Source organism: Cricetulus griseus, chromosome 6 (assembly GCF_003668045.3).
Source record: "Cricetulus griseus strain 17A/GY chromosome 6, alternate assembly CriGri-PICRH-1.0, whole genome shotgun sequence".
Taxonomy (NCBI): domain Eukaryota; kingdom Metazoa; phylum Chordata; class Mammalia; order Rodentia; family Cricetidae; genus Cricetulus; species Cricetulus griseus.
The window spans coordinates 1890128-1914916 of record NC_048599.1 but is presented as its reverse complement, the minus strand read 5'-3'; the positions used below and the strand labels follow the sequence as shown (position 1 = coordinate 1914916).

The following is a 24789-nucleotide window of genomic DNA, read 5'->3' as shown; positions in this document are numbered from 1 at the left end:
AACCATAGAGACCTCAGGAGGAACACGAGTTGTGCAGATCCCTCCCTCTGACATGCAGCACTCCCCAGTCACCTGGGCTGCCCGCCCTCTTTTCTCTGTCCCCACCCAGTCCACCTGTGCCTCCTTGTTCCATGCCCGCCAGTGTGATGAGATGCTGGGTGTGGGCAGGGGCCAGACGAGGCCTCCTTACCTGACACAGCCCTACATGCCGGGACACTCACTTGATGGCTCTTTACCTGTGAACCGCCGACATAGCCATGGTTTTCTCTCATTCTTACTTTGTGTTCTTCATGCTAAGCAATGACACCTGTGAAATCTGTGTGCTGGCTGATTTCCCAGGTGTGCTTCTGACTTAGAAGATGGTTTTCTGTGGCACCACACACACTCACGCACTATGGAGTACTGGCCAGTGTAATCCTAGCTGATTGGCACTGAAGTGTGGGTTAGGGGTTCCCCTTCTTGCCTTCTACCTGCCCTTCTTGGGGACTGTTGCACCCCACTCCCTACAAGCAGCTCATGGTTGCAGCAGAGATTTCTCTGCAGCTACCTCTCAGGTTCTTCACACATGCAACCTAACCACTCTCAAAAGTCTCATGCAGGCATGATTATCGAATGGGTGAATTCAGTGGGCTCTCTAGACCTACACACTTGTAACGAAGCTAGCATTGTAGGGGTACTGAGTAGATGCTCCAGCCAGTAAACAAAACGCTTCGCCGGTGGATCCCTGGTTCAGATTTCAGTCAAGCACAGCTGCTCCCCTTCTTGGGCCTGTCCAAACACCCTCCCTGGGCAGGGTACCAGGAATGAATGGCAGAGCCTGTATTCCTGGACCTGGGCACTGTGTATATTTTTAGCCTCTACTCTGTGTGGGTATCTACACTGCATCTAGTGTCCTCAGGGAACCACCCAGTTGCAAATGCAGGGGCCACTGGGAGCTGGGCCCCCCTCCCATCTCAGGTTCTAGGGCACAGGATTCAATGCCTTTCTGGAAGAAGGATCAGCCTTTTTAAAGTGAGGGATTTCACACACCTCCAACACACAGGGTCTTGTGACTCTGTGACATGACTTTGTGACCTTGGATTCCCTCCTCTAAAAAGTAGGGGAAGGAGAGCCTCAGCTGCACACAGGGATCACCAGCCAGAAGGTCACCAAGGTCTCCATAGGGCTGTTCACCCACCCACACCACCACGTACAACCCAGATAGTCTGAGCAAGGTCATGTTGTGGTGAGAGCCTGGATGCTCCAGGCCAGGAGACCTCTCTTCCCCAAGGGGGTAAGTTTTCCAGGGGCCAAGAAGCATAGCAGGATTATGGCTGATCAACAGACTTTTCCGCTGTCTCTTCTGCTGCCTGTGCTGATGCTCGGTGATGGTGGGTGCTGGTGTTGCTAAGTGGGTCTCACAGAGGCGCTATGGAACTGAACGTGCAGGCTCACACTACACTGGCTTCTGCCTCTGCAAGCTGGGGGAAGTCGGCCCGCTATGGTTTCTAGTGTGGTGGCTCATGCTCAAAATTTTGGCTCGTGGGAGACTGAGGCAGGAGGTTTACCAAAGGGTAGAAGCCAGTCTGGGATGCGCAGTGAGTTCCAGGCCAACCTGAGCTAAGAGTAGGATCCCTGTCACGACTAAACTCAAAGAAAAAATAGGGCCAGCGAGACGGCTGGGTGGGTAAAGGCACTTGCTAAGTGTGACCACCTGAGTTCCCATCTCCAGGTGGTGGAAGCAGAGAACTAACTCCAGGTGTCTCCTGACCGCCACACATGTTGTGACATATGTAAGTACACACACACCGAATTTAAAAAAAAAACATTAAAATGTTTAAAACGTTCAAAAGTGCATTCCCGGCATCCACTTGGCATGGTGCTAAGTTGCTGTCAGCACAGTAGGAAGTACATTTTATGTCTCACATTTACGAGAAATCGTTTCACAAAAACAGTATTTTCGCCGTATGAGACGTCCCTTTATCGCCTCTTTCATCCTATTTCACTTGTATAATTTTTTTTTTCATAGCACCCAGTATTGGACCCTAGTCTGTCGTTAGAGACTAACTGTAAATAAACATGCGCTCACATATATCAAATTACCAATCATGCATGGCGCGGAGCCAGCATGGCAGGAACAGGGGACGACTTCGGGGGGGGGCTCCCCCGACTCCACGGCGGGGGGCAGGGCTTGGGGCGCAGTCAGAGGACGCGGGTGGCCTAGGCCGGCGGGGACCGCCCGAACCAGTCAGTCAGGGCTGGGGAGGCGGGGCCGGGCTCCCGGGCATCCCCTCCGGAAGCGCTGCCGTGCTGAGCTGCGCCGGGCGGCGGGTCCCTGGCACCCAGCACGCAGCCGGCGCAGCGCTGGCTGTCGGGGTCCCCGTCTGCAGCCCATCGACACCGGCGCCCCAAGGCCGGGGCCGGCACGCGAAGCGGGCGGAGCCTGGCGCGGCTCCAGGGCCAGCCCCGGGCCCCGCCCCCGAGTTTGCAAACAGCGGCTGCCCGGCTGCCCCGCGCACGCGCGCTCCGCCCGGCCCCGCCCCCGGGCCCCGCCCCGCCGAGCCCCGCCCGCTCAGTCTCACGCCCCAAGCTGTGCGCGGAGCCCGCTGGGAACCCGCTGTGCGGAACCCCAGAGTCTGGGCCGCCGCCGGCCGCCCCAAGCTGCGCAGGCGCAGGCCCGCCCACCGCCGGCGGCGCGTGCATATTTAAAGGGAGCCGGGCGCGGCGAGCCAATGGGCGACGACGAGCGTGCGGGGGCGGCGCTGGTGGCGGGAGGCCCCGGATGTGGCTGCGGCGGCGCTCCTCCCCGCTCCCCTCAGACTCAGGCTGCGCGCCGCGCTCCGCTCCGTCTCCGGCTCGCTCGCGGCCCGCAGGCCCCTAGGCGCGGCAGGAGTCGCCTCGGCGGCGGCGGCGGCGCGCGGCGGCGGCGCGGAGCTGCGCAGGAGTGGGCGCCCGGCGACCGCGCGGCGGCGGAGCGGGCGGGGCTCGGCGCTGGTCCCCCGCGCCCGGCGCCCCGGCGGCCGCCGCCATGAGCGGCTCGTCCGGCACCCCGTATCTGGGCAGCAAGATCAGCCTCATCTCTAAGGCGCAGATCCGCTACGAGGGCATCCTCTACACCATCGACACCGACAACTCCACCGTGGCGCTCGCCAAAGGTAGCGGCCCGCCGCCGCCGCGCGCCCAACCGCCGCCCCCAACAGCCCCGCCGCCCCGCGCCTGCCCGCACAATGGTGTTCCCGGCTCCGGCGGGGGCTCGGGGAGGAGCGGGCCGCGGTCCCGCAGGTGTCGGGGGCGGGGCGGGGCGGGGCGGCTCGGCTCGCAAGCCGCGGACCTCCCCACCTGCCAGGCGTCGCCGCGGGTCCCCCGCGCTCTCCTGGAGCCCTTCGGCGCCTACGGCCCACCGCGTCCGCGGGCAGCCGCCTCCGGCCGAGCCCGCGCGTGGATCGAGCCGCGGCTGCCCGCGCCCCGAACTCTTCCGACCCTGTCGACTCCTCTGAGGGGTTGGTTTGCCCTGAGAGGAGTCCAGCGTCGGTGCGCGCTAGTCCCGGCGAGCGTGAGGCCCCGGAGCCTCTTTGTCTCCATTCTCCGCTCGTTTTCTCGCAGCTCCTCAGGAGCGCGAGCGCGGCGGCCCGCCCCGGGTGTGTGTTAGACGCTCGAGGGTGTGCAGATCCCAGGGGGGAGTCTGAAGCCAGCGTGCTGCAGTCCTGGGCCTTTCTTCCAAACCTTAGCAGTACCTTCCTTTGAAGGCTGGCTCCGGGACCCAGACTGCGGTGCTGCAGTTGAGAGAGAGCTCAGTGTTGAGGTTTTGTTTTTTTTTATGCACTTGAACTCTCCGTGCTGCGTTGCTTTTGACATGAGATTCCCAGTTGGAGAAATAGGCCCAGAGTAGGCCCCCTGTCCACTTAAATCCTGCTGCTTAAATCCTGTCGCCAGACTCAGATAAGCCCCGGAGTCCTGCCAAAGAGAGGTGTGTGCTAGCCTTCCTCGATCCTGTGGAGGGTCCCTTGGGTCCAGGATTTCCGCATGGACACGGAAGCTAGTGTTGGGGATCCGAGTTCCGGGACTCCTTCCCTTTGTTTCTACAACAGTCAAGGCCTGATTTGTGTGCAAGGACTGAGTTTCTTCGTGCTTACCTAGGAGAAACCTCCACAGCTGCAGCCTGTGATGAGGGTTCAGGCATGGTGGTTGGGTCTGCAGTCAGATGTGAGGAGGGAGGCTCTGCAAAGCCATCCTTGTCTGCAGAGAGCTCTGCACATTGGTGTGCTTGTGCAGATGTGCAAGGGGGCTGTGAGGCTTGCGATTCTGACATTTCTCGTGTGTCGTCTTCCCGAACCACTGCCCCTTGCATTCTTGAGTTGCCACATGGTGCCTTATAGCTACTGTCAGCTGAAGATTGGGAGATTGAGTAGCTGTTGGTTGTAAATAGGGTGCTGTGTCAGGGTGCTGCAGGGTCAGAATCTTGAACAGATGGACTTGGCACAGGACTACAATTTAACCCTTCTTTTTTTTCAACCCCCAAGTGAGGTCCTTTGGTACTGAAGACCGTCCCACAGATAGGCCTGCTCCCCCAAGAGAGGAAATTTATGAGTACATCATTTTCCGGGGAAGTGATATCAAAGATATTACTGTGTGTGAACCTCCAAAAGCTCAGCACACACTCCCTCAGGATCCTGCTATTGTTCAGGTAAGTGTGTGGGTGTGGTTAATAGGAGAGCTTGGTTTCCACATGGAACTTGGTGTCTGTCATCTGGTTTGTCCAGAGCGTTCAACTTGAGTTGCCCTCTAATGAACACAGACCTGGTTTTCATCTAGACAGTTTCTGTTCCTAGAGAAAGAAGGTGTTAACTCACACAGCATATGTACTGTACTGTACTGTGTAGTATGTTCTGTATGGCAAGGCCAGTAGGAAGAGACTGTAGCTTGCTGCATAAGATGTGTTGCTGCTGCTGGTGGTGGTGGTGGTCTTGCCTGGTTCTGGGATGACAGAGCAGTCAAGCCCAGGGTGGCAGTAGTGTGAGTGACTTGAGATGTTTTCGGGATGAGAGGGCTGGTTTGCTGTCTCAATAGTCTTGTGCTGTTATATTCCATTGTTGTAGGACACTAAGCCTTACTGCCTGGTAGGTTATACCCCAGGATTATTAGGAGAAGGGGCATCTAGATTATTACCTTCTGTAAATTTGTGCCTTTCTTGGCTTCTCCAGTTCAGACTGCTCTGGGTTCTGAGATGAAGCTATACTTAGAAAGGGAGGAGCAGGCAGGGATGACTTCCATGGCACTTGGAACAGCCCAAGTAGATTTCTGAAAAGCTTGGTGGATAGGTATTCAAGGTCCAAAAGGAAGTCAAAGTGGGAACAGGCCAGTCTTCAACTGAGCAGGTATGATCCTGCATACTTGGGTAGGGAAAGGGAGGAGAGAAGGGGATGGACACATATGCCCCACTTCTCTTCAAGGGAGCCTTTCTTCAACTAAGGGTGGCATTTCGTCACATGAAAAGGCCCGACTGGTGTTGGCAGAGGGGAGCTGTGAGAGGATTTTAAGTTTTTGAAGAAGTTCATGTCCAGAACTACCTACCCTGTCAGGAGTTCAGGCTGACAGACCTGGCATCCTCCCCCATCTAAGAAAGTGCTGTATGTGGAGACTTACTTGAAGGGTAACTTGAAGGATGTTGCAGTGCTCTTACCTGTGTGTCTCATTGTTCAGTCCTCCCTGGGCTCTGCCTCCGCCTCGCCCTTCCAGCCGCATGTGCCTTACAGCCCCTTCAGAGGGATGCCACCGTATGGCCAGCTGGCAGCCAGCTCCCTGCTCAGCCAGCAGTATGCTGCTTCCTTAGGTCTAGGTGAGTGACCATTCTGTGTGCCCGACTACCTTTGCCTGTCATCACCATAGAGTGGAGTCATACACCTCAAGGGTGGGACAGTTGTTCACGTCACACAGCTCCTGAACTGTTGTATCTCACTGCTCCTAATAAGTCGCCCATTGTAGCTAGCTTCAGCTTGGGAATGTTTAATAACTGGTTTCTGAGACTAAGAGGCAGCAGTGTTGATTTTGCCCCAGATGGCATAAATGAAAATGCTCTTGAAAATCAGAAGTTCTGGTACAGCTGTAGTTTCTTACAGATGAGATCTATCTGTGGGCCTCTAATATACCCTTTATCTCATTGCAGCTTATATTAACCTAGTGCACGAGCCCAGCTCAAGCGTGGTTTCTGCTGGGGCGTGCACCAGTCCTAGAGTAAGAGTGTCTCCATGTTGGGAGTGATACCAGCCCTGTGTTTGACTTGGACCTTGAAGCTGCACTCAGAACATAGAGAATTGGGCACTTGTCTCAGGGCTGGGGAGGCAGAGATAGGCAGACCCCTGAGGTTGGCTAGCTTGAAAGTTAAGCCTCATCAGTGAGTTCCAGGGCAACTGAGAGACCCTGTCTTAAAAAACAAAGTGTCCATGACACCCAAGGAAGCAACACCCAAGGTTGACCTGTGGCCTCTACATGAATGTGCATATGTACACATGCGTGCTAACCCCCACTCCGAAGAACATAGTTTGAATCTTGTCCGTACATCCTTGCTCAGACTCCAGCATAAGGCAGCTGAAGCAGGGAATGTTAATTAAGCTCCAGACCAATGCTGTGGGCCACTTGTGATTGCTGTTGTGATGTGGCAGGTGACTATGCAGCCTGGCTCTAAAGTACATCATTTGAGAGGTGGCTTGGCTCTTTCCAAGCTTGCTAGGCATAAGACGAGTATGTCCTGACTTATTTGTGTGCTTTCTCTTTGCTCTTCTCTCTCTCTCTTGTTTAGAGAAGTTGGTAAGCCCTCCAGCCTCAGCCGCTGCTTCCAGCCCTAGTTCCTCTCCATCTCCACAGCCTGTTTCAGAACTTGACATGTCCTCAGAGCCACCTCAGCTCACTTCCAAGGGTAACAGCAGTCTGGAGAACTAACTGCATGCTGTCATGTAGACGATGAGAGCAGGGGGTAAAGAGCCAGGATGGCAGGAGCTGGAACAGATCTTCTGCTAGGCCCAGGGATCAGGACACTGCTTCTGTTGGGTTCAGCATGTGGCCTCATGTGTTAATGCCAGTTTTAAAGGGTTAAGAAGTCAGCCGAGCGCTTCATTCGTTCTGCTTGGGTTTATGGTTTACCTGTCCATGGCCATTGCATGGGAAGATATAAAGCTGTTTCTCTGGGGTTTTCAGAGTCCTAAACATGTTCTGGGTTTCTGCTGTGGAACCTCCCCAAACAACTCGGATGAAATGTGTAGTTCTCTTAAGGGCATTTGAAGTGGGAGCGTGCGTGGCAGCCCCTAGGTGTTTGGCTGCATGAACAATGCCATTGTGAGAGCCAGCCAGCTAGTTGCTATCTGCTCACCTATCTCTGCTGATACAGCAGCACCTTCAGGGTTTCTTGACCTTCCTGATGCTCTTGTACTGCTGTTTCTGCATGTCTGTTTTTCATGTGGCATCATGCCTGTAGCCAGCTCAAGCCTTCATCATTACCCATCTCAGTGCAGGAGGCCTCCCGGGGTCCGGCCTAGAGCGTCAGTCTGTTGGTGTGGGTGGTTCTGTCCTATAGGGCCTCGTTATATCTGAATTGTGGCATACATTACCCTTTCTAATTAAGAGCCATGACTGAGGATACTTTGGTTGTCCTTAGGATTGCTCACATGAATCTACCCATAGGGTAAATTGCTTTTTAAGAAGCACACAAGGGGCTGGAGAGATGGCTCCATGGTGAAGAGCACTGGCTGCTCTTCCAGGTAACCTGGGTTAGATGCCCAGCACCCACATGGTGGTTCACACCCATCTCCAGTCCTAGGGGATCTGACCCCCTCTTCTGGCCTCTGAGGATACTAGGCATGCATGTGGTGTACAGACAGACATGCAGACCAAACACCTACATGCATACAGATAAATATTTTTTTAAACCGCACATACAAGCCACTTTGGTGTGACTGATCTGTCTCTTGAGGTCATTCTTGCTGAGTGAGATGGGCCTGAGAAAGTGGTCCAGCCTAGTTCTGTCAGAGAGGACCTTATGGATACGCCCTGGGAGTGGGTCTCATCTGCGATGAGAGTTTCTCCACAGCTGTGTTTTCATTTTGTTTGACTATGGCCAGGGCTCACTGTTTTACCTCTCTCTCCAGTTCCACACAGTCCCTTAAGGGCCTACTGTTCCCCATGAGTTATAGGACCTGGGACAGGTCAAGGGGGCAGCAGACTGTATGGTAGCCTTTTACATTTTGCCAGTTTCAGAGGATTCATGTTGGGACTGCCACTGGTAACTCTGTTTTTGGTGTTTCGTGTGATGCTGTAGGTATAGTCCCTCACACTGGGTGCCTGGTAGCCCATCCTTGCTTATGAAGAGCTTTTAACTCTTTGAGAAGCTGTGGGTTGTTAACTTTCATTGCAGTCCAGCCTGGTCACATCTGTTTCTCATAAAGCTGTTGTAGAATTTAATTTCAGAGTCTGACTACTGTACTTTGTAGAAGATCCCAGGCTGGGGTGGTGGTTCTCCAGCATAGACCAGAGTGGCATTTCTTGAATTCTGAATTCATTTCAGGGCCATTGACACCTTCAGGCTTGGTCAGAACTTCTCTAGAAAACTCATCGGTAAACTTGAGGAAGTACCTGTTGGTGTTGGTAGCACAGTGACTTTCCTCTCAATGTAGTGTCTTAACTTGGAGCTCAAGGATTGGTGCTCCCAGAAAACTGGCTTTGGTGCCTCCCTGGGACTTCATTTCTTTTGTCACCTGGACCAGCTTCAAAGGGAATGGGCCAGTCTGGCAGAGTAAATCCTGAGTTCAGACTTTTTCTAGACAGTGTGTCACTCCTGCCCTACCCCCAAGGTGCCAGCCAGGAGAAATGGCTGGAGGTAGTACGGTTTCTCCTTTTAGTGATTTCTAAACTTTTCTTCCCTCTTTAACTCAGGAGCTGGTTTTCCATCTACCCCAGTCAGCAAGAGCCCCATGGTGGAGCAAGCTGTCCAGACTAGTTCTGCTGATAACTTGAATGCTAAGAAACTGTTACCCAGCAAGGTTACCTCGGGGACACAGCTCAATGGTCGCCAGGCTCAGCCAAGCAGCAAGACTGCCAGCGGTACTTGAACACTGATTTCCCCTGCAGTTTCTCTGTGTCTCCAATGTCATACTCACTGGGACATGGATTTTAAAGCATTGCCCTCATCCCAGACCACACACTTTTGCAAGCAGGCCTGTGGGCAGGTAGCATGTGGTAGTGGCGCTCTGCTTTTGGTGGCTGGGTTCTGGCTTCTGCGGAGCTTGGCCTCACTTTTCCCTTTGCACCTTAGATGTAGTCCAGCCGACACCTGTGCACACCCAAGGGCAGGTGAATGACGAGAACAGAAGACCTCCACGGAGGCGGTCAGGTAACACCCAGGGCCACTGGAGTTCTGTAGCCATGAGCAGCAGGCTGTGCTTTGCTTCCTGTGCTGGGAACTTGGGGCTAAGGTGGTGCTTCAGTGAACCGTGCCATTTGTCATCAGTGTGTCTGTGAGTTGCTTTTGAATTCAAGCTGGAAATAAGTTGGTGAATTCAGCCCATGCTGTTTATTGTCTACATAGGCAATCGGCGAACAAGAAATCGTTCCAGAGGGCAAAACCGTCCAACTAATGTTAAGGAAAACACAATCAAGTTTGAAGGTGACTTTGATTTTGAGAGTGCAAATGCCCAGTTCAACCGAGAAGAGCTTGATAAAGAATTTAAGAAGAAATTGAATTTTAAAGGTCTGATTCATTTGAAAGTTATCCCCCAAGAGAATCCCTAGAGCATGTTGGGACAGAATGACTGGCATCACTCTGGAGTGAGTTGAGGTCCTGACCAGTGTGGGAATTGGAGTGCACTCTGAGGAATAGATGAGGAGGGCTGGGATGGGTGTGTGAAGCTTGTGACTTGCCATGAGAGGAAAGGATCTCTCTGGGCCTGAGGACAGCTGCAGAGTGGACCCCTAACAGGAGACTGACTGGGTAGTGTTTGTCTTTGTAGATGACAAGGCTGAGAAAGGGGAAGAGAAGGACCCAGCAGTGATGACCCAGAGTGAAGAGACTCCTGCTGAGGAAGATCTTCTGGGGCCCAACTGTTACTATGACAAGTCCAAGTCCTTCTTTGACAACATTTCTTCTGAACTCAAAACAAGGTAAGGGCCTAAGCACACTGCGGAAAGGGTAGCTGTTTTGTAAGTCTAAGAAGCATGTGACTTAAAGTATACTAACATTAAGTCCAAGCTTTGAGCTTGTTTTCTACATATTTCTACATGACAACTACAAGAGTACCAACTGGGTCTGTCCATGCCATCTAGGATGTAGTGCCAGAACCCTCTGTCTGTCCCCTAACCTGATGAGGACTTGCTGAGGTTGAGTTCTTGCATCCCCATTAGTGCTGCTCTTTCCTGCCTGATGTGCCTGCCTGTCCTCTCAAGTCCTGGAAGTCAGAGATTGTGATGTGTGTCAGCACTGTAGATGAGCACCCCTAGACTGTATGGTAAGCTTCAGAGCAGGCATAGTGTGCAACTCAGGCCATTGAAGAACAGGAAGTGAGCTGGGTAGCCTGGGCCATGCACACATACTAGGGGAGCAATCGAAGCAAGAGTGACACAAGCTAAAAGAAGAACTTAAGCCCGGCTGTATCTTGTAGGAGGGTGTGGCCAGGTCTCAGCAACCTGCACATGGCTATGCATCTGAATGGGCGAGGGATAGTGTAGACTATATTCTAAGCAAATAATCAGACAGTCAGGAGCGGCTGGTTGACCTGTACTGCCTCTTGGTGACAGTGACTGAAGATGGGCTGGTATGGAAGCTAGATGGTTCAGCTGGAGGATGGGGACCAAACGTGGCAGCAGGAAGGGCTGGGATCTAAATGCTTTTGTGTGAGCTCTTAAGGGCTTCTTTGTCACCCACTTGTGTCACTTGTTTACTCTTGGTGATAGAGGGATCTTGAGCCAAAATAGGCCTGATCTCTGCAGCATTAGGTTGAGTGTTCCCCTGCTCATCCTTCCGTTTCTGCTGTTCAAGGGACAAAGCCTATTTCAGAAACTGTAGTTGTTGCCCACTACAGTCAGATTTTGTTGTTGTTTTTCAAAAGACGGTTTCCCTGGGTAGCCCTTGCTGTCCTGGAGCTTGCTCTGTAGACCTGCCTCTGCTTCCCAAGTGTTGGGATAAAAGGTGTGCAACCCCACCGCCCAGCTTATAGTCAGATCTTAACATACCTCATCTTTTGGTTTAGTTCTAGGCGGACGACATGGGCTGAAGAGAGAAAGCTGAACACTGAGACCTTTGGGGTGTCTGGGAGGTTCCTTCGTGGCCGCAGTTCACGTGGTGGATTCCGAGGAGGTAGAGGCAATGGGACAACACGGCGCAACCCCACTTCCCACCGAGCTGGGACTGGCCGGGTGTAAGGGTGCAGTACACGTGAGTGGGAACCGTTCTGGATCCTTGGGGAAGGAGGTGGTGGGGTGAACATCCCTAGACCATACTTAGAAGTGGGGAGCAAGCCTGTCTGTTCACAGAAACAAGGGCTGGAGCGTCCTATGCAATTCCATGTAGGATGTGGAGGGCCAGTTCCCTACCTTTACTGCCTTCCGGTCCCCAGGGTGGTGAGGGAATAGATAGCTGTGTGACAGATACCTGTTGGACACTGACTTCCTGTCCTCTCACAGGGTTCTGAAGATAAGGACACAAGGATCTTGTTTACCAAGTCTGGACACCCTCATACTACTTGGCTTTGGACTCAACCTAAACTTGGATGTGGTCTGATTAGAACCACTTGTTTTGGGGGAAGTATTTGTAGGTGATCTCCTGAAGGTATCTTGACCTACATTTTCTTCTTGGTTGCACACAGCCGAATTGTAAGGTTTTGGTATTTTGCAAAAAGGTTTCTATAGGCAAAGGCTCAGTCCTCACTTTGTAATTTTTTTTTTTTTTTTTTAAACGACAGCTTTGACTCTTAAAACGGAACCAAATTTTATTTGGCACGTGTGGTGTCCAAATGTGTCTCTGCAACCCATCTGGCCCCTGGTGCTGCTGGCCTGGTACCCCATCTGCTAACAGTGGGAAGTCTCAGGATCCAGGCAGGGCCAGCACAGGGTGAACCAGTCATAGGATAGGGGTGGGAGGGTCAAGGGCAGGGAGGGGGTGGTGTTCCATGGATCATGTTGTGTAATGAACAAGTGATGTTCAGGGTTCGAGGCTGACAGAGGAGGAGTACAGTAGGAAGGGCCCCCTGAGTGTCATGTAGAGCCTGGCTTCCACAGGTACTGAGGCTTAGTGTCGAAGTCCAAGACAAGCCAATATGGTGTGACCAACCTTCCTGTCCTTGTCGCCTCTAGCCCAGGTCAGTCATTGTTAGACTCTGGCTGCACTTAAGTGTTCTCATCTACTTTGAAATGAGCCAGTTTTTTTTTTTTTTCCCCCTTCTTTCTAAGGTCACTGGCCTTATTTCCTCGTTTGTAAATAGTTGTTGTGTGTTTATTTTAAAGGTGATGGAGGGAGGGTGGGAACATAAACTTTGTTGCATGAGTAAATGGGTCAGATTTTTCTGTATGAGCATGCATCCTCTGACTGACAGGGCATTTTGTTGAAAACAAGCACCTTGATAACCAAAACCCCTTCAAATAGCTACAAAGCTTTAGTTCTGTGTTGATGAAGTCGCATTGCAAAAGCTTGGGTTTATTTTTGTAGGACTTCATAGCTGAGAATAGAACACAGCACTGGGGCTACTGTTGGGGTAATGCAAACTAAATAAACATTCAAACCTTCAAATGCTGCCTCCATCACCTGTGTCACGTCCAAGGCCTACTCAGAAGCAGGTTCTAGTCAGACCTACAGCATACCTCCGCTAGTTAAGGGTGTGGAGGTACTTACAAGGTACCATATGATATGCCAGAAAGTGACCTGATGACCATAGATGAAGTAGGCTTGCTCGTTCTCACTGGGCTATCTTGCTAGGGTGAACACCCTAGTCTAGTATGAATGAAAACTGCTATAGCTACAAAGCACTTTGCTTTGCCGTAACTGTTCCCCAAGTATTGAAGGCAGTCCTCCAGAGCAGATACATGGTCAATGGATTGGATGGCACTCTTGGTTTGTGTCAGGTTAGAGGAGCAGCCTGCAGGAGGCAGGCAGCCTTGGGATTATCAATGATGTATTCCTGCCCTTGACTAATAAAGACTTATGCAATAAAAACTTATGCACTAGATATAAGCAGCTTTGCATCCTAAACCAGTTAGATTGGTTTTTCTCTGCCAAATTACAGCTTGTAGATGTTATGCTAGGCATAAATTTGACCCAAGCGTGTCCTAAACTGATTGTGAGGGAGGGGGGCAGGGCAAGGGTAAGCTGTAAGCTGAAGCAGATGGTAGAATGATAAACTGGCTAGGAAGCCAAGAGGAAGTGCATCTCTGGCCAAAAAAAAAAAACCCCACCAAACTAATATACCCACAGTGATGGCCTGGATTATGTAGAAAACTTGACAAACAGCAAAATGTAAGCTGAGCACTAAATTGTTTGGGGGTGGGGTGTGTGTGGCATGGGAGACAGAGATTTTACTATGTAGCTTTTCTTCCTTTTTGAGACAAGGTTTCAATGTGGCCCTGGCTAGTCCTGCCTCTGCCTATGAGTGCTGGGATTAAAGGTACACTCTTACCACCGCCCACCTGGCTCTTTAAGGTTCATTTGGTGTATGTGAATATTGCATTCATGAACTGGAGTTAGTCATCCTGCATGAGTGCTGGGTCCTTTGGAGCTGTACCACTGACCTAGCTACACTGCCAGTCATGGCTCTGCAGACTTGATTTTTCTGAAAGGACAACCCTGAGTCTGCTGTATACACCCTTTGGCAGACACCCTGAGAGAAGCACAAAGATACCATAACTACAGCTGCACTCAAATGATGTGTTCTCATCACAAGAGAGAGTTAAAAAAGGTAGACGTTTATTGGGCTTAAACAAGCAGACAGAAGGCTCAACACTGAGGCTGGAAGCTGCTCTACCCAATGCTCACTTCATCAGGATGCTTTCTTTTGTTTCTTCTTTTCATTTTCTTCTTTTTCTTTTTCAATTTCCGCAACATACTTCTCGATTTCTTCAGGGTTTAGAATCTACCCCAGAAGCACATACAAGATTAATGTCTGCACCAGGTGCAAACATAGCACCACCTGGTAGTGCAACTAACTACTTCTATAGCCCTGTGTAGTGCTGCAAATGACCTAGCCAGCAGCACAGCTAGGAGCACATCTCGACAGAATGGCATCGAGAATATTCTTAAACAAAGGCAGGGAGCTAATGCCACAGTACAACTGGTGACTAGGGGATGATAAGAAAATGCCACCAATAAAGCAAAAAGTCTATGTTCGTACGCATCTGTAACTTGGGACTGGGTACACAAGGCAGGGGCTCTCCTCTGTCAGAACCCTTCCAACCAAAAGTAGACTCACTTACCTTGAGGGGCTGATCCCGCCTCATGACAGCAAGTTCGATGTTTTTGCCACCTGACTGGACCACCTTGAAGAAGGCAAAAGCCATTAGGTGGGTCTGCCCTCAGGTGGGAGGGTGACCATCCATGGCTCTTGTCCCAAATGCAGTTGTGAGAGGTGCCTACGTAACCTCCAGTCCACACAGCAACTCCTCACAGGGGGACACAATGCCTGCATTTCTATCTACTGTGGCTTCGCCTGCTTTCATCCTACTTCCTTGACTGAGCATGCACACACACAAGCCTCTGGGAGGTCTAGTCACCTGAACCGGGGATGCCACACCTGGGCCTTGTCTCATGTTCTGCCTTTAGGCAGTAAGCCTTGACTGTCCCAAATGTATAAAGAAGCCACCAGTCACACAGTGGGGCCCGTGCTGCCTAGGGTTTCCCATGTGCACTTACTTCCAGAAGTGCCTTGATCACTAGTTTGATGGTCAGATCATCTGTCTCGATGGCGTCATCAGTGTAGTTCTTCTCCAGGAATTCACGCACCGACTTGGCGCCCCGGCCTATGGCATTGGCCTAAAACACATGTGTCTTAGTAGAGCCAAGTCTATGTGGCTGGCCAGTGGCTGCCTTCTTCCAGGGCCTGCGGTTGGCGGTGATGGCACAGACACAGGTCTTACCTTTAAGATTATTAGCACTAGTGTTGATCCTTACTAAGAATGAGACACTTAGGGGAGATTTTGATATAGGCCCTCTCTTTGGTTCGATGTTAAAGAGTAACGTAGACTGTTTTGCTTTTATATAAGCATCATGGAACAGACAGACAGTACACACAGACCTAAACTAAGAGGTTGTCATCTATTTGCTAATGCCAACTGAATACCTCTCTACAGCCCAAAGTCCCACTGTTTTGAAACAGACTTACCTTCCAGGCATGGTATGTGCCTGAGGGGTCAGTCTGATAGAGTCTGGGGGTGCCATCAAAGTCAAATCCCACAATGAGGGCAGAGATGCCAAATGGCCTGCGCCCATTGCTCTGTGTATAGCGCTGGAAAGAAAAGTCAACATTCAACCACAATGCTTGGTGACAAGACAGAACTAAGCTCATCCCAAGCGGCCTGTAATTTGGGTGGTAAGGAAATTGTGAACAGCTGTTAACATTTCTTTTTCCTCTTAGACACACCAGGACTGGAGATGCATTATGCATTTCTTTGGGGGGGGGGCAGGGGCAGGATCGAGCTTTGGATGCAGTCCTGGGACTTGCTCTTGTAGACCAGGCTGGTCTTGAACTGAGAGATCTGCCTGCTTCTGCCTCCCGAGTGCTGGGATTAAAGGCGTGCACCACTATCACCCGGCTATGCAGCTTTTTAAAAAGATTTATCGATGTGTATCACATGGGTATCTGGTGTCAGGAAAGTTGGATCTCCTGCAAATGGAGTTACAGACTAAGCTTTTTTGTGATTGCTGGGAATTGAACTGGAGTCCTCAGGAAGAGCAGCCAATTCCTTTAACTGATTAGTCACCTCTCTAGCCCTGCATCACACATCTTAACTGAGACTACTGGAAGTCACCTCAACACAGGCAGACATGTTCCAGCTACAAGCTACAGTTTGTATACAGTTTACTAGCATCTTATCACAGAGTGGGGGTGCCTTTCAGCCCTCTCTCAGCTGTTTGGCAAATGGTAGCTCAGAGTAGCAAAATAAACGCTTGTATTTCCCTCCAGAAACCAGGGTTGGGATGGTTTCAAGCCAGAAGAACCAACAGCACCATTCTGTTGAGTCACACGGCAGCCCTGACAGTGGTGCCCAAGCCCCTACCTGCTTCAGACTGGCAATGTATCGGGTGATGTACTCCACAGTGACGGGGTCCTCCACGGTGAGCCGGTGGCTCTGGCACTCCACCCGGGCTCTGTTGATGACTATCCTTGCATCGGCAGTGAGGCCTGAAACAAGAGCGGAGGCTTTGTCAGGGCAACGCCTCACTATGGCCGAACACAAGGATGGCACACCAGCCTCTGCAAGCCTTTCTAAGAAGCAAGTACACGAACAACTGCAAATCAAGTTACACTGTACCTAGTTTGGTTTCAGGGAGCAGAGGCTTCCCAGGCTGGATCTGCTGAAAGCGGTAACTGCCATCCCTGTAGCGCTATTGGTGGCAAGGAAGGCCCACCATCACCCAGCAACGGCTACTCTCTTTTGAAGGATCTCAATCCCCACCAGCTGGTACCTGAGTTCCACTCACCACCCCGCCCGGTGCACCCTGTACCTGCAAAGGCCATGCAGACATTATCGTCCAAAGCACAGATCTTCCGTACTGTTCTTTCATCTTGTAGCTTGGCCACCGATTTTTTTTCCACACCAAGAACAACAATGTCCTTTCCTCGAACACCAACCTTAAACAAGAATGCAAAAGTCACCTTTAAGAACTGTGTAAGCGGCTGGGCAGTGACAGAGCTAGTTCTAGGACAGGCTCCAAAGCTACACAGAGGAACCCTGTCTTGAAGAAACAAATTACATAAGCAGGGGCTAGGCAATTAAGGCTGCTCTTCCTGAGTTCAATTCCCAGCAACCACATGGTGGCTCACAACCATCCATAATGAGACCTGGTGCCCTCTTCTGGCCCGCAGGCATACATACAGGCAGAACACTATACATAATAAATTCAAAAAAAAAATTTTTTTTTTAAAGAATTAAATTAGCAGAGGCTGGGCCGTGGTGACACATGCCTTTAACCCCAGCACTCGGGAGGCAGAGGCAGGTGGATCTTTGTGAGTTCGAAGCCATCCTGGTCTACAGAGCTAGTTCCAGGACAGCTAGGGCTGTTACATAGAGAAAGCCTGTCTTGAAAAAAAAACATACATACATACACACACACACATATATACACATAAGCAGGACAGCTGTTCATCTCTGGCACAGCAGAGTGGAAAGGCTTAGGGCAAGAAGGTACCCCCACCCATTTCTGGCCTATCACTTGACACACTGTACCACACCAAGGACATAGATCTCCTCCTGTGGACTAGGATAAGTTACCGGGACCCGAGTGTCTGATCTCATGCCTTTAAAACACTACAACGGTCACAGCTGTAACACAGCTAAACAGTCCTGCACAAGACCCCAAGGCCTAATAAACCACTGCATCAGATAGATGCTGGAAAACTGAACTCCAATTGGCCCCAGGCTACCACCACGCCTGCTCACACTACACATACTGCTGGTAGGTCCTAGTGTGTTACAAAGTGAGCCACTACCCATTAATTTAACACACCAGTCCCTGATTATGCTGGGTATTGTAGAAGGGGGTGGGGGGGGAGTGGCCGCTGTTTAAACAAATGAAATTGGGCTGTGGATGTAGATGGTGCTTGCCTAGCATCCAAACTCAAACCAAACCAAACACAATAAACCCAGGACCTACCTCATTGATATTTAACCCTTTAGCAAGGGAGGAACAGAAGCAGATGCAGCAATTCCTGAACAAGGCAGTTGGGCACAGAGGGCACAACTAGTTGGCAGCTCACTCTGATGTGGGCAGCACCCCCCCCCCCACCAATGCAGGAACCTTTGGTGATCCTACCAAGGGAGATCCTACCAAGGGAGAAGCTATGTCTGAACCACCCCTGGTCTGGAGTGATTTTTACAAGGTCCTTCTGTGCTGACTCATGTGACCTGCAGGGTCCAGAGAAATTAGCTGGGTGTAACAGGCACCTCCAGATTCCAGAGCTTTCCTATGGTTGTGTATGGTTATGTCCCTTAGCATACGGAGGCCAGAGGTTCATAACGGTGTCTTCCTCCATTTCTTCTCCAACTTCAAAAGTGGTTTAAGTGTGTGTGTGTGTGTGTGTGTGTGTGTGCGCGCGCGCGCGCGCGCATGCTCTCGAACCTGCCCATGGAAGTCAGTGATGCTGAACTCCCGGGAGCTAGAATTCAAGGCAGTTTTGACCTTACAACCTGGGCGCTGAAAACTTATCTCGGTCCTCTGCTTGCACCCTTTTAGCTGCTGCAACGTCTCTCCAGCCCCTCCAAACTTAACGTTTTTCGAGACCCTGAACCTGAACTCAGATTGTGCTACACTTGCTGACCAGCAAGCCAATAGCACCCCTCCAGTCTCTGCCTCCTAAGAGCTGGGATGCCATTGTGTGAAGCTGCTTTTAAGAAAATAAAAACAAAGCCGGGCATTGGTGGCGCACGCCTTTAATCCCAGCACTCGGGAGGCAGAGGCAGGTGGATTTCTGTGAGTTCGAGGCCAGCCTGGTCTCCAGAGCAAGTGCCAGGTCAGGCTCCAAAGCTACACAGAGAAACCCTGTCTCGGAAAAACCAAAAAAACATAACAAAAAAAAAGTGGGTAGGTGGATGTTTCGGAATATTTGTTTATGCTGTAAAGAAGTGTCTTTGCCTAAGGCGTTGGCGTTTTCTAATGACTTTAATAAAGAGCTAAATGGCCAATAGCTAGGCAGGAGAGAACAGGAGAGACTTCTGGGCAGAGAGAGAGACTGGAAGAAGGAATCTAGGCACACATGATTTTGTGCAGTACTAAGAGGCAACTGAGCCACGTGGCAGAATGTAGACTAAAAAAATTATATGGGTTAATTAAGTTATGAGAGCTACCTGCGAACAAGCCTAAGATAAGGCCAAGCTTTCATTATTAACAAGTCTCCATGTCCTTTGTGGGCCAGCAATCCCAACTAGAAAGTACTGCTACATTTGTGGGGCACCAAATGATGTCTTTCCATCAGCTTAGGGGTTGGCACATGAATCTACAGGTATTTTAATTATTGTCTACAGCCCCACTGCCCACATTATGCACCCCATTGGCCACACCTCACAGGGCTTCTGCTCCTGCACCCTGGCTCTGTTACAGTCACCATATGTAGGTTTAAATTAAGTTTCCAGTCGGGTGTTGGTGGCCCACGCCTTTAATCCCAGCACTCGGGAGACAGAGGCAGGCGTTTCTCTGTGAGTTCGAGACCAGCCTGGTCTACAAGAGCTAGTTCCAGGACAGCCTCCAAAGCCACAGAGAAACCCTGTCTCAAAAAAGAAAACAAAAAAACAAAAAAAAACAAACAAACAAAAAATGCAACACATAGATTAAGTTTCTATTTATGTATCTATTTATAGGCTGGGATGAAAACCTGCTAGCTCAGGGAGGCTGAGGCACAACTAACTGACCTTGCTTTATGGCAGGATACACCTCAAGAGGGGCATATCTTCCCTCCTCCCAGAACCAAAATGAAGCTCAAACTCTAGTTCTGGCTTTCCCCTTTCCTTACTGTATGTCTTCTGTATCGAAATTGCTTGCTTCTCTATGGCTGGCTCTACCCCCTGATTCAAAGTAAACTTTATCGACAGTCTAGAGTGTCACAGTGTGACCAGGTCTTGATGCTTGTAAGAGCAAGCCCTTCACCAACTTAGTCGTCTCACCAGCCTCACAAGTTTTTGTTGTTGTTCTTTGTTTGTTTTTCCCTGAGACAGGGTTTCTTTGTAGCTTTGGAGCCTATCCAGGAACTCGCTCTGTAGACCACGGTGGTCTCAAAATCACAGAGATCCTCCTGTCTCTGCCTCCAGAACGCTGGGATTAAAGGTGTGCACCACCACTGCACAGCTGTCTCTTGGGGCTGGAGAGAGGGCTCAGGTTTAAGAGGACCCGGGTTCAATTGCCAGCACCAACAAGGCAGTTCCAGTATCTATCCAGTTCCAAGGGATGTGACACCCTCACACAGACATACATGTAGGCACAAACGCCAATGCACATAAAGAGGAGTCAATAACTCATACATACATACATACATACATACATACATACATACATACATACATACATAGAGATTCTCTTCTAGAAGCCCAGGCTGGCTTTGAATTTGAGATTTTCGGGTCTCAACCTTCCCAATGCCGGGATTACAGGCCTGGGCCTCCAAGCCTGCTCACTCTAGTTTTTTGGGGGTGGGTTAAGTCACCAAAAGATTTGGGACTTTACTTTCAAAGCGATTAAATACTCGGGAAATGCAAGCGCTTCGAGTCTCAGAACCACGTGTCTTTCCCAAAGACCCAGTGACTCAGGAAAAAGAAAAACGCAGAACTCTCTCACTGCTGACGCTTGCAGGTGTCGGGCGGTCCCATTTCCAAATGGCGCTAAGGTCCCCGAGCAAATCCCGGGACGCGGCGAGAGGCCCACCGGAACCAGAATACAGCGTCGGTGGAGCAGGCGAACCCGGAAGCAGTCGGTCCCCGTCGCAGGGCCGCCCTTTGTTCACCAACGCCCGTCTGGCCTAGCCGGGAGGTCCCCAAGTCCCCGCCGGCGCCGACTCTCAGCCCCCCACCTCCCGCGCGCACCTGCGGCCTCCGTCGTCCGCGCCGCGCCGCGCCAACAGCACCAAGATGGCCCCGGCCGGGCGCGCGATGCGCTCCCCGTGACGCTCTGCAGCGGGCAAGCCGGCTCTCCAGGGAGCATGGCGCAGTCCCCGCGGCCCGGCTTCCTTCCTAGGTCGCCACCCTTCGGCTCCCGTCACCTCCCGGGCCACCCGCCGCAAGCAGAACGCGGGGGCCCCGCTCCCGGGTCTGCGAGCCCTGCTTCCCCGTGCGCCCTGCCGCGCAGGCCCCGCTCGGGCCGGCTCACCGCAGTGGAGCCCTTCTTGACCGCCTCCTGCGCGTACTCCACTTGGAAGAGGTGGCCGTCGGGCGAGAAGACGGTGATGGCGCGGTCGTAGCTCATCCCGGCGGACGCGCGAGCTAGGGCCGCCGCCGCCGCCGCTCAAAAGCGCACACTCACCGCTTGCGCCCGCCCGCCGGCCGTCTCGGGCCACGCTGCTGGCGTCCGCGGCGTCTGGCGTCAGGGGGACGTGCGGCGCGGCGGGGCGGGGCGCGCGGGCGGAGCGGGCAGGGGCGGGGCGCGGCGGGGCGGGCGCAACCACCGAAGCCCGGCACAGGGGCGGCGCGGCGGCGGCCGGCTGGACGCAGAGCGCAGGCGGCACAGCGGCGGACTCGGCGCGGGGTCCAGTCCCGGAAGGCGGTGGCTTAAGGCGCAGGGACGCGGGAGGCCCGGGCGCGCGTCGGCGGCAGGCGGGCGGGCGAGCCCACGGCACGGCATCCCCCGCGCCCCCGCCCCCGCGCTGCGGAGAATGGGCACCTCGGGCCGCGGGGCGCAGCCGGAGAATAAACCCGAATGATCACGGGCTGAGTCCGCGCCGCCACCATGTCCGTGGCCTTCGCGTCGGCGCGGCCGAGAGGCAAAGGGGAGGTCACACAGCAGACCATCCAGAAGGTGGGCAGGGCCGCGGGGGTGCGGAGCGAGGGTGCGCGCGGGGCGCGAACAAAGCCAGGGCACAGCCGGGCCGCAGGAGCCCTGACGGCGGCCCCGCGCGCCCCCAGGAGAGCCTGCGCCAACTTTGCCGGAGGCGCCGGCAGCGGGGGCCCGGCGGCCGCAGGGGGTGGCCACCCCGGAGCGCGTCGCGCGGTGTCCTCTGAGAGCGCCCCTGTCAGCCGACGCAGCAGTGCGGGACGCCGGGGCCCGCGGCCCCTCCAGCCGGGGCGGGGGCTGGTCGCGCTCCGCTGACAGCCCTGGTGGCGTCGGTCGCGCGCCTCTGCGCGCAGCTTGGCGAATGGAGAAGGGGGCGCGGGCTGCCTGGTGGCGCGCCGCTGCGGCGAGCTGACCGGTGTCGTAGGTATTGCGGTCCCCGGCACAAAGGGACGCATCCAAAGTGTGCGTGCCTTCCCCACGGCCCGCAGCGGGCTCCCGAGCTCGCTGCAGGCGGGTGGACCTGAGGCCAGCGCAGCCCCGCCCCCGCGCGGGTCACTGGGCATCGGCGGGCCCCGCTGCCTGCACCCAGACTTCGGAGATTTCGTCCTGCAGTCTCGGTCCCATCCTTTATTCGGGCTACTGTTTTCCAAAGAAGGCGTTTGCATGGGTTTGGGGACATATTTAACAAAAGCTTTAAGTTTTGACATGAACACTTTAGCATTTTACTGGTTGTCTTTCGGTCTGAACATCTTTCCTACGCTCTGGCTTTTCTCAGTTCGGGTTCCTTCTACAGAATTTCCGAATTCCCTTGAGCCGGTTAGGTCCCCAAGGGCCTTGGCATTTTAGGCCCTCATAACCTGAGGGGCTTGTGGGTATTTACTCAGCTTGTCACCTGTTTCCCAGCTCACCCTTGCTGTATTCCGCCTCTTTGGAATATAATGATTGTCGAAATCAGCAAGCTTTGGTGAGCTTTGGGCAGGAGAGATTATTGGAGCAGAGCAGAAATTCGGATTTTCCAGTGTGGTTTTTGTATTAACCTTTTGAGAGCTGTGGGATGCGATGGTGTTTCTAGGCTTGATAGCTCTTGTCACATTTAACTTTTTTGAGGTGACTTGGGGAAGGAAACTGAGGCTGCAGAGGCTCAGTGGTAGAGGGAGTCGCAGCAGCAGCTCGTCCATGATCGCTCCAGGGGCTGCTGTCCCTGCGGCCATGGGTTGGGAGCCTTGTTTGATGGAGGGTGAAGCACAGTACACACATTGGAAGGCCCGACAGTGCCCTAGCCCTCTGGCTGCTGGAGCTTCACAGTCACCGTTCTCAGAGCCACCTTTGGCTTCGTTGCTTGTCCAGAATTTTGTAGTCACACCTGCTCATCGAAGAGCCTCAGTTTCTCCAGGCTAAAGTGTGTTGGAGATCCACCCCAAACATCAGATCACCAAGAGGGGAAATTTGCTGGCCTCAGTCTGGGGCAGAAACAGCCTGTACGTCTTCAATTCATCCTGTTAAGGTACTTGACCTGGTAGATCCAGCAGTCCACTTACTGCCTCTGTGGGTCCTTTAGTGTAGAGTCTTAAGTAGGCTTGAGGGGAGTGTGTCTTATACTTCACACATGTACTTTGACCTAGTTTGGTGATGTACCCCTGGGATCACATTCCAGAGCGAAGACTGGAAAGTTTAAGGACAGCCTGAAGCTACATGGCAAGTTCAAGGGTAGCCCAAGCTGTAAAGCAAGACCCTGTATCAAGCCAAGGGCAGACCTCTGGCCTAGTATTCCCCAAACCCTAAACTCCACCCCGAGTGTGCATGCATACTCCGTGCACAGTCATTGTGTGCTAACCTGCCCATGCTAAGATCACTGGGGAAGGCCAGGGTGCCTGAGAGCTCTGGGGGAGGGTGAAAGCAAAGGAAGGAACAGTGTGTTCTCAGAGTGACAAGTCCTGCTCAACCTTCAAAGTCCCACACAAATGTCCCCTCCTAATCTTCTCTCATCAGTCACAAGGCCACTGTAGGACTTTGAGGTATTGTCTGTGGCATGTGAGTTAGCATGTGACTGAGATAGTCACTGCTGGTCCCTAGTTTCGCATGGGACTTGGTTGCAGCTAGTGTACCCCACATACAGTAGAATGTGTCATAGCCTGAAGCTACCTAAGCTTCATTCTGCCTAAGCCAATGTTAGTGCCCCACAATTTCCCTAGATAGCAGTCTTCATTCACTCACCCTGTCTAGCTGTGAAGGAGTGGCTGCCTTCCGTCCATCCGTCCATCTGTCCTTCCTGCAGTCCTGAAGGAGGCTGCTTCCTACCTCCTCAGCTTCTGATGGCTGCCAAAGCCTTTGGTGTCCTCCTTGTCTGCAGCAAGGTCTCTGTTTTCCTCTCCCTGGATCTCCTTGTCTGGGTTTCTTCCTCTTAGACGGACAATGGTAACTTACTAATTTGCAGATGGCCTGCTTCACAAGTTTAGATATTTCATGGGGTCAGGAAATTTGAGCAAGCCGTGAGTAGACCACCCTGCATGGAGCAGGGAGTGGGGACCCAGAGTGGAAGCCTGGAGAGCTGGCCTGACCTGGAGCAGGTGACCTTGCGATGACAGAGCACTGGTACCTGAGAGAGACTAGTCAGAACTGTGCTTTGCTGAGGACAGTGTCGCCAGGTGTGCCCAGGATCCTGAGATGGAGCTGTAGCTGGCGGATGCCTTCACGGGCGCCAGCGGCTCAGGGCCAACCCTGTCTTCCTCTCTGCTAGCTAAAGGCCATAGTATGAAGGTATCCCGCACTGTGCTCCTGATACAACCAGGCTGGTACAGTGCAGTGGTTCCCATGGCTGCATGCCTATTAGAGGGACAACTGGACGCCCCCTGCTGTTTCACACAACAATTACACAACAAAAGTTACATATCTGAGGCTGATTGTATTAGCTTCATCATCATCATCATTATTAGCACAGTTGCAGGTGCCGCCGTGTACATGTAGCCGTCAGAGGAGACTCTGGGAAACCTGTTCCTCTTCTCCTTTTCCATGGGTTCCAGAGATTGAACTCAGGTCTCCAGGCTTACACAACCAATCCAGTTAGGAAGGTAACTTGGCCACTTGGAAAGTTAGAGCTGTCCCCACAGAGGTGGATGGTTTGTGGAAATGAGTCTGCTATTAGGTAGCAGAACAAT

General features: G+C 52.5%; 3 protein-coding genes across 6 annotated transcripts in view; 2 read left to right on the top strand and 1 right to left on the bottom strand.

Annotated features, from left to right (window-relative positions):
• The first annotated feature begins 2903 nt into the window (after positions 1–2903).
• Lsm14b (LSM family member 14B) lies at positions 2904–13172 on the top strand. Of its 4 annotated transcripts, none has more exons than XM_027419867.2 (10): positions 2904–3134; positions 4500–4663; positions 5680–5815; positions 6776–6892; positions 8902–9069; positions 9281–9358; positions 9554–9715; positions 9975–10125; positions 11211–11317; positions 11644–13172. In XM_027419867.2, the coding sequence occupies exons 1-10, from the start codon at positions 3008–3010 to the stop codon at positions 11649–11651; spliced, it is 1218 nt and encodes a 405-aa protein (XP_027275668.1). In that variant the 5' UTR covers positions 2904–3007; the 3' UTR covers positions 11652–13172. The 4 variants fall into 4 exon arrangements, with proteins under 4 accessions (XP_027275668.1, XP_027275669.1, XP_027275667.1 ...); XM_027419866.2 differs by having other exon boundaries at positions 2907–3134; positions 11211–11395; XM_027419868.2 differs by lacking the exon at positions 9281–9358 and having other exon boundaries at positions 2905–3134; positions 11211–11395.
• A 721-nt stretch (positions 13173–13893) lies between these two features.
• Psma7 (proteasome 20S subunit alpha 7) lies at positions 13894–21204 on the bottom strand. The gene is made up of 7 exons (XM_027419870.2): positions 21014–21204; positions 16670–16796; positions 16222–16346; positions 15327–15449; positions 14858–14977; positions 14422–14484; positions 13894–14081 (listed from the first exon to the last, which is right to left on the bottom strand). Exons 1-7 carry the CDS (start codon positions 21107–21109, stop codon positions 13989–13991), a joined length of 747 nt encoding a protein of 248 aa, XP_027275671.1. The 5' UTR covers positions 21110–21204; the 3' UTR covers positions 13894–13988.
• A 235-nt stretch (positions 21205–21439) lies between these two features.
• LOC100769060 (SS18L1 subunit of BAF chromatin remodeling complex) overlaps positions 21440–24789 on the top strand; it is a 28388-nt gene continuing 25038 nt past the window's right edge. The window contains exon 1 of the mRNA XM_027419872.2: positions 21440–21658. Within this exon, the coding sequence (XP_027275673.1) occupies positions 21590–21658 (69 nt within the window). The 5' untranslated portion in view covers positions 21440–21589. The remainder of the gene's footprint in view (positions 21659–24789) is intronic.

Bases quoted from the DNA above. Each gene is read 5' to 3' on its own strand.
- Lsm14b (XM_027419866.2), top strand. From the start codon at position 3,008: ATGAGCGGCTCGTCCGGCACCCCGTATCTGGGCAGCAAGATCAGCCTC. The intron at 6,893-8,901 runs GTAACAGCAGTC...TCTTTAACTCAG, and splicing joins ACCTCAGCTCACTTCCAAGG to GAGCTGGTTTTCCATCTACC. The intron at 9,716-9,974 runs GTCTGATTCATT...TTGTCTTTGTAG, and splicing joins GAAGAAATTGAATTTTAAAG to ATGACAAGGCTGAGAAAGGG.
- Psma7 (XM_027419870.2), bottom strand. From the start codon at position 21,109: ATGAGCTACGACCGCGCCATCACCGTCTTCTCGCCCGACGGCCACCTC. The intron at 16,797-21,013 runs GTGAGCCGGCCC...TTCTTGTTTAAG, and splicing joins TCAAGAAGGGCTCCACTGCG to GTTGGTGTTCGAGGAAAGGA. The intron at 14,978-15,326 runs GTAAGTCTGTTT...CATGTGTTTTAG, and splicing joins GCACATACCATGCCTGGAAG to GCCAATGCCATAGGCCGGGG.